This window comes from Carlito syrichta, unplaced genomic scaffold (genome assembly GCF_000164805.1).
Source record: "Carlito syrichta isolate Samal-C Ts95f unplaced genomic scaffold, Tarsius_syrichta-2.0.1 Scaffold123387, whole genome shotgun sequence".
Lineage (NCBI taxonomy): Eukaryota > Metazoa > Chordata > Mammalia > Primates > Tarsiidae > Carlito > Carlito syrichta.
In genome coordinates this window covers 98,400-106,872 of record NW_007067483.1, presented here as the reverse complement: position 1 = coordinate 106,872, position 8,473 = coordinate 98,400, and the positions used below count along the sequence as shown (strand labels likewise).

The 8,473-nt window shown below is 45.9% G+C and overlaps 1 protein-coding gene and 1 long non-coding RNA gene across 5 annotated transcripts in view; one reads left to right on the top strand and one right to left on the bottom strand.

Moving 5' to 3' along the window:
* LOC103249766 overlaps positions 1-8,473 on the top strand; it is a 16,381-nt gene that overhangs the window by 2,986 nt on the left and 4,922 nt on the right. The window lies entirely within an intron of this gene.
* The window catches only part of PHF5A (PHD finger protein 5A), a 12,976-nt gene continuing 11,008 nt past the window's right edge, over positions 6,506-8,473 (bottom strand). For both annotated transcript variants that reach the window (XM_008048390.1, XM_008048391.1), the window contains one exon: positions 6,506-7,154. In XM_008048390.1, coding sequence (XP_008046581.1) covers positions 7,065-7,154 — 90 coding nt within the window. In that variant the 3' untranslated portion in view covers positions 6,506-7,064. The remainder of the gene's footprint in view (positions 7,155-8,473) is intronic.

Here is an 8,473-nt window from a genome sequence, read left to right as displayed (position 1 = left end):
GATTTTTTTATTTATTATAGAGATGAGGTCTTGCTGCCCAGGCGGGTCTCGAACCTGCGGGCTCAGGCAGTCTGCTCATCTCAGCCTCCCAAAGGCGTGGGATTACAGGCTGAGCCACCGAGCCCGGCTGTATTATTATTTTTTTTAAATATATTTACCTGTAGTTCCAGCTACTTGGAAGGCTGAGGCGGAAGGATCGCTGGAGCCCAGCAGGTTGAGGCTGTGGTGGCCAGGAGTGTGCCACTGCACTCCATTCTGGGTGACAGAGTGAGATTCCAACTCAAAACAAACAAACAAAATACATATATATATTTATAGAGACAGGGTCTTGCTATGTTACGCAGGTGGGTCTCAAATTCCTGGCCTCAAGTGCTCCTCCTGCCTCAACCTTCCAAAGTGCTGGGATTGCATGAACCACTAGACTCGGCCCAGAAATTTTAGATTAGAATGAATTAAAATGAAATATCAGAGTACAATACATACAATAAAAGTTGTTTCATGAAACTTGTTTCTGTTGTATGTAGGTACTAGACATGAAATAATGCAAATGAGCCAGGCTCGGTGGCTCAGCCTGTAATCCCACGCCTTTGGGAGGCTGAGGTGAGCGGATTGCCTGAGCCCGCGGGTTCGAGACTCGCCTGGGCAGCGAGACCTCATCTCTACAAAAAATCAAAAAATCAGCCGGGCGTTGGTAGCACATCCTGTAATTCCGGCTACTCGGAAGGCTGAGGCGGAAGGATCGCCGGAGCCCAGCAGGTCAAGGCTGCGGTGGCTGGGAGCGGCCACTGCACTCCAGTCTGGGCGACAGAGTGAGACTCCAACTCAAAATAAAAAAAGAAATAATGCAAATGACAGAAATTGTATGGTATGGTGCATCTGGAAGTTTTCATGAGATGTTAGGAGCCTGGAAGGAAGAAGTCCCCAGTTGGCCAGTTGATGTGAAGGTGGAATGGTATTCAAACAAAGGAAACAGATAGCTGAGAAGACAGGGAGTGTTCCAGGAAATGTCCCTTCAACTGCCTGATGGAGTGAGAAGCACAGAGAGAAGTTAGGTAAGGAAAACCATGGGACTTACATTTATGTATGAAGTGGAGGCCAACTGTAAAAGAATACCATTTATATAAAGGCTTCCCAGTAAGGGCCAGGCACTTACAAAGGCAAATTTAATCTTCACAACCTGAAGAAGTAAGCATTGCTATCCAGAAACAGAGAGGATAAATGACTTACTGAAAGTATCAGAGCAGAATTCAGGCAGGTCTGATTATAAGGCCCACACATTTCTCATTACATTTTTTTTGGAGCCAAAGTACAATATTAAAAGTTAAATATTAAGTGCAATATTTAAAGGAGATTATATTGCCATGTGTATACAAAGTGTTCTTGAGAAGTGAGAAGCTGGAAGTAGCATGACACTCATCCTTTCTAGAACCTAGAACTGAATACATGCCAAATACTGAATACTTAAATGAATAATGATAACAGAAATAATAATAAGTCCAGGGGAGGGAATGACTTTCTCAGACTGAGTTCAACTAAATCTATGTAGGTAGTGCTTATTTTAACACAGAAATGAACAACAGTAATTTTTTTTTTAATAATCAACATTTTTTATTATGATATTGTGGGGTACAGTTAAGGGTTAGGTATACAAATATGCTTCGTTCAGGCACCCTTGTTGATAAGAGGTGTCTCCCCGTCCCCAGACAGATATTTACTACCATTAATTCCATCTCCCTTCCCCCCCCCACAACAGTAATTTTTAAGACTGGTCTGATTTATTTATTTATTTTTTGAGTTGGAGTCTCATTCAGTCGCCCAGGCAGGCACACTCATGGCTACCCCAGCATCAAGCTGCTGGGCTCTGGCGATCCTTCCGCCTCAGCCTTCCAGTAGCCAGAATTACAGGCATGCGCTACCATGCCCGGCTGATTTTTTGATTTATTGTAGAGATGAGGTCTCGCTGCCCAGGCGGGTCTCAAACCCACGGGCTCAGGCAATCCACTCACCTCAGCTTCCCTGTAATTTTTATAATTGAAAAGGAATTATCCTAAAGTCCAAAGTAGACAGAAAGCAAAGATCTGAACTTCAAGACCTTTTAATTTATCTCAGGTGTCCTTATTCTTTGTATTTTATTCTTCTCTTGGCCTCTGATTATTAGACAGAAAACAGACCCAAAATGGGATTATGAAATTAGATGACAGAAGAGCAGGTTTCATTGGGATTCACTGGGCTGAGGTTGAACTTGCCCCACTGCCGATCAGTGTGGAGAGAGGTATGCACTTTGAGATCCTTCAGGGCATAACTCTTGTTTTTTTTTTGAGTTGGAGTCTCACTCTGTTTCCCAGATTGGAGTGCAGTGGCCGCTCCCGGCCACCGCAGCCTCGACCTGCTGGGCTCCGGCGATCCTTCCGCCTCAGCCTTCCAAGTAGCCAGAATTATAGGAATGCACTACCACGCCCTGCTGATTTTTTGATTTATTGTAGAGATGAGGTCTCGCCTGCCCAGACGGGTCTCGAACCCACGGGCTCAGGCAATCCACTCACCTCAGCCTCCCAAAAGCGCGGGATTACAGGCTGAGCCACCGAGCCCGGCTAGGGCATAACTTAAAGTCCCTAGGAAGGCCTTTTACAGGCAATCACACTGAGGCTGATGGAGAACAGTTAAGGTGTTGTTTTGCTGAAACTAAGGAGTAGCTTAGTTGAACATTTGTAGATGCAAGATGTTGTGTGAACCAGGGTGGCTGATACACAAACTGAAAAAAATGAATTTTTTTGCAAAACCAAATATTTTGTCTCATATTACATATTAAAACTAAAGTTATCATAGAATCAAAGACAATTTCTCATTATAATCTGAAAATGATCTGGTCTGTACTTCTTTTGACATACCATAACTGTCTTAGTCAGATTTTTATTGCTTATAGCAAAATACTTGAAACGTTTTTGAGTTGAGGTCTCATTTTGTCATTCCGACTAGAGTGCAATGGTACAATCACAGCTCACTGCAGCCTAGAACTCTTGGGCTCAAGCAGTCCTCTCTTCTTAGCCTCCCATGCAGCTGGGACTACAGGCGCACACCACCATACCTGGCTAATTTTACAATTTGTTTGTAGAGAGGCAATCTCTCTTATGTTGACCTGGCTGGTGTGAGCCACTGCGCCTGACTAAAACTGGGTTTTTAAATAAGAAATATACCCAGGCGTGGTATCACGCACCTGTAGTTCCAGCTGCTTGGAAGGCTGAGGCGGAAGGATCACCAGAGCCCAGCAGGTCAAGGCTGCGGTGACCGGGAGCAGCCACTGCACTCCAGTCTGGGCAACAGAGTGAGACTCCAACTCAAAAAAAAAATTTTTTTAATAAAAATATGTATATATAAATAAGAAATATAGGCAAGACTGAGAAGTCCAAGTTCAAGGGCATATCTGGTGACAGCCTTATGCTGATAGGGACTCTATGCAGAGTCCCAAGGTGGTGGCACAGGGCATCACAAGGCAAAGGGGCCAAGTGTACTAGCTCATGTCTTTTTTCTTATAAAGCCCCAACCCATGATAATCCATTAATCCATTAACAATGAATGGATGGGACCAAGCAGGGGCAGTGGCTCAGCCTGTAATACCAGCACTTTGGGAGGCCAAGGTGAGAGGATCGCCTGAGCCTGCGGGTTCGAGACCTGCCTGGGCAACTTGGTGAAACCTCGTCTCTACAATAAATAAGAAACAATGAATTGATGAATCCAATCATCAAGGCAGAGCCCTCATGACCCATCATCTCTTAAAGGTCCCACCTCTTCTTTTCAATTTTATTTTTGAGTTGGAGTCTCACTCTGTTGCCCAGGCTGGAGTGCAGTGGCATGCACACAGCCATCCCAGCCTTGACTGGCTGGGCTCAGGCAATCCTTCAGCCTCAGCATTCTAAGTAGCTAGAACTACAAGTACACACCACCATTTTTTTTTTTTTTTTTTTAAGTTGGAGTCTCACTCTGTTACCTAGGGTGGAGTGCAGTGGCACAGTGGCACACTCATGGCCACTACAGCCTCAAACTGCTGGACTCAGGTGATCCTTCTGCTTCAGCCTTCCAAGTAACTGGAACTACCGACATGTGCCACCACACCCAGATAATTTTTTTAATGTATTATAGAGATGAGGTCTCACCAAGTTGTCTAGGCTGGTCTCGAACCCCTGAGCTGAGGCAATCCTCTTGCCTCTGCCTCCCAAAATGCTGGGATTACAGGCGTGAACCACTGCCCCTGCTTGGTCCCACCTCTCAATACTGCTACCTTAGGGGTTAAGTCTCAACATAAGTTTTGAAGGGAAGAAGCATTCAAACCATAGTAACCCCCTCCTGGATGCTTTACAAGTGCTCTGAGCTCTCCAAACACATACCCTGTTCAAGACTAACTTTGCTCAAATAGATTGATTCTCTCACACAAATGCCCTTATCTGCCCACCTCCCCCTTTGCTTGTAGGTTCCGACATATCCTTCAAAGCTGGTTTTTACCCACTTTCCTAGACTCCATATTCATTCAGTACTGAACACCTGCTACCTACTGGGCACAACAGACTTGTTTCCTGCCCTTGTGGAACATGGTCTAGTAGGCGAGTTTTTTTTTTTTTTTTTGAGTTGGAGTCTCACTCTGTCACCCAGACTGGAGTGCAGGGGCCATTCCCGGCCACCACAGCCTCGACCTGATGGGCTCTGGCGATCCTTCCGCCTCAGCCTTCCAAGTAGCTGGAACTACAGGTGTGTGCTGTCATGCCCGGCTAATTTTTTGATTTATTGTAGAGATGAGGGCTCACTAAGTTGCCCGGGCAGGTCTCGAACCCGCGGGCTCAGGCAATCCACTCACCTTGGCCTCCCAAAGTGCTGGGATTACAGGCTGAGCCACTGAGCCCGGTCAAGATTCATGACTTTAAAAGAAAGCAAACAAGCATAGGATGCTATGTTAGACCTGGAGTGGTAGAGGGATCCTCGAGGACATATTTGGCTGAAACCTGAAGGATGAGTAGGAATTAAATGAGTAAAATGTAAGGGGGCACAAGAACTATAGAGGAATCAACAGATTTAAAAAAGAGAAAGAAAAGCAGCAGCAGAGGAACTGAAAAGAGTCTGTGCCAAGTGCAGAGAATGGGGTGGCAGAAAGTGTGTGCATTCTCTGGGTTATATGGCAACTGTTTGCCAGGCTTTTATACTTTATTCCTTCTTTTTGAGTTGGAGTCTCACTCTTGCCCAGGCTGGAGTGGAGTGGCACACTCATGGCCACCACAGCCTTGACCTGCTAGGCTCAAATGATCCTTCCACCTCAGGCTTCCAAGTAGCTGGCACTATAGGCACATACCACCATGCCCATATTTTTGACTTATTGTAGAGATGAGTTTCCCAGGCTGGTCTCAACGTGTGGGCTCAGGCAATCCTCTCGCCTGGGCCTCCCAAAGTGCTGGGATTACAGGTTGAGCCACAACACACTACCAAAAATATACCTTCTTAAAATGGGAAGGATTGCCTGAGCTCAACAGGTCGAGGCTGTGAAGATGCCATTGCACTCCAGTCTGAGCGACAGAGTGAGACTCCAACTCAAAAGAAAGAAGAAATACAAAGTGTACCTTATGAAATGAATCAAAGTTGTCTTCCTAACTCAATTTAATTTTTTTCTCATTATCTCCACCATTTTTGGTAGCCATTTCTTCAGTTCAAAATTAAAGTTAGACAAGAAGGAAAAATGTTTGTTCTCTGTTTTTTTTGAGTTGGAGTCTCACTCTGTCACCCAGACTGGAGTGCAGTGGCCGCTCCCGGCCACCGCAGCCTCGTCCTGCTGGGCTCTGGCGATCCTTCCGCCTCAGCCTTCCAAGCAACTGGAACTACAGGCGCGTACTACCACACCTGGCTAATTTTTTGTTTATTGTAGAGATGAGGTCTCACCAAGTTGCCCAGGCAGGTCTCGAACCCCACAGGCTCAGGCAATCCACTCACCTCAGCCTCCCAAAGGCGCGGGATTACAGGCTGAGCCATCGAGCCCGGCTAAAAGTTAGTTTCTAAAAATAACTCTGATCCACCTTTAATGAAAGGAATGGGTGATTCTGAATTCCTTCCAGTAGTAATAAGAGGACAAAATGCTTAATGAATCCAACTACCTGTTTTTTTTTTTGGGGGGGGTTGGAGTCTCACTGTCCCCTAGGCTGGAGTGTAGTAGTATGCTCATGGCCTGTGCAGCCTTGACCTGCTGGACTAAGGCGATCTTTTTGCTTCAGCCTTCCAAGTAGCTGGAACTACTGGCATGTGCCACCATGTTCAGCTAATTTCTTGATTTATTGTAGAGATGAGGTCTAACCACGTTGCCAAGGTTGGTCTTGAACCCTTGGGTTCAGGCAATCCTCTTGCTTCCTCTCCCAAAGTGCTGAGATTACAGGGGTGAGCCACCATGCCCAGCCCTACCTCTATTTTGAATCACAAATTCCTGGGTGACTAAAATAAATTCCTATAAAGTTAAATGGAGACAGTAACCAACTACTAGAAAATAAACACCAACTTTAATTACTACTATAACAGCAACAGAAAGGGTTTCCTATTTCTCAGAAAGCAAATAACATGAATCCAACACCACCAGGTAGGCGTTATAAGATTAAATGCCCACATTTATTGTTCTGATAGCTCCCCACCCACCGAGGGTTTCCAAGGACAATTGCCATCAGACCTGCTGCAAAAACACATTTTTCTCTGCATAGCTTCACAGTCAACTCCTCAAGCGTAAGACTGAAATAGTATTACTTTTTAGAAGCTCTTGGTGTAGAGAGAACACACCAATATGGAGAACAGAGCCTTCTTGAATTCAAGAGAAAGGTTAACTAATTTATCAATTTTTCTCTGATATAATCTGCCAGAGTGCTCTGTGAAGAATCCTTTTCCATCCCTATTACATGTCTGGGTGAGAGAAGGGTGGCAAGGTGCCAGTACTCTAGCAGGCAATTCTGGTGATGCTCTGGGCTCCACTCCCTTTCTGCTGGTAGTAGGCGGTGTCTTTTTTGGCAGCTGCAGCAGCTTGATGGGGTGGGGAAGGGGCCACCCACCAATCACCTCTTCTTGAAGCCGTATTTTTTGCGTTCATAGAAGAGGTCTGTCTTAGAGCTCCCCAAATTGACAATCTTTGGGCAGCCATCTCTCTGGAAAACAAAATAGATAACGTTAATGTCTTTGGTGTGTGTGTTGGAGTTTGTCGACCCGGCTGGAGTGTAGTGGTACGCTCACAGCTATTGCAGCCTCAACCTGCTGGGTTTAGGCGATCCTTCCATCTTATTCCTCCAAGTAGCTGGAACTACACGCATGTGCTACCAGGCTTGGCTAATTTTTTGATTTATTGTAGAAACAAGGTCTTGTTAAATTCCCCAGGCTGGTGTCAAACCCTTTCACCTCCACCTCCCAAAGTGCTGGGATTACAGGTGTGAGCCACTGAGTGCGGTAAGCTATAAGCTTTTGAGCCTTACTCAAGAATGATTTAAAAATTTAAGCCTGATGTGGTGGCATGTGCCTGTAGTCCCAGCTAATGAAGAGGCTGAGGCAGGAGGATCACCTGAGTCCAGGAGTTTGAGGTTGTAATGAAGTATGATCACGTCTGGGAATAGCCAGGCACTGTACCCAAGCCTGGGCAACATAGCAAGACCATAGGAAGAGCTAAACTCATTTTAATATTTGAAGACCCCAGTAAACTGTCTAAACACCTCATCTCCTTAATTGGGAGGTCCAAATCAATCAGCGTTGTTTCGTCTCCATCTCTTAGGACTTTTTTGAGTTGGAGTTTAACTCTGTCTTCCAGGCTGGAGTGCAGTGACACGCTCATGGTCACTGCAGCCTCGACCTGCTGGGCTCAGGCCATCCTTCCGCCCCAGTCTTCCAAGTTGCTAGAACTACAGGCGCCTACTACCATGTCCAGTTTTTTTTTTTTTAATTTATTGTAGAGATGAAGTCTCACCAATTTCCCAGGTTGGTCTCAAACCCCTGAGCTCAGGCAATCCTCTCGCCTCGGCCTCCCAAAGTGCTGGGATTACGGATTTGAGCCACAGCACCTGGCACTTTTTTTTTTTGGAATGCAGTGGCACACTCATGGCCATCCCAGCATCAACCTGCTGGGCTCTGGTGATCCTTCTGTCTCAGCCTTCCAAGTAGCTGGAACTATAGATGTGTGTTACCACACCCGGCTAATTTTTGATTTATTGTACAGATGAGGTCTCGTCAAGTTGCCCAGGCTGGTCTTAAACCCGCGGGCTCAGGCAGTACATTTACCTTGGCCTCCCAAAGTGCTGGGATTACAGGCTGAGCCACTGAGCCCAGCCCCTTAGGACTTTTGAAAGATCATTTTGGCCGGCTTGGTGGCTCAGCCTGTAATTTTGTGCTGTTGGGAGGCTGAGGTTAGTGGATTGCCTGAGCCCGTGGGTTCGAGACCCGCCTGGGCAGCAAGATCTCATCTCTACAATAAATCAAAAAA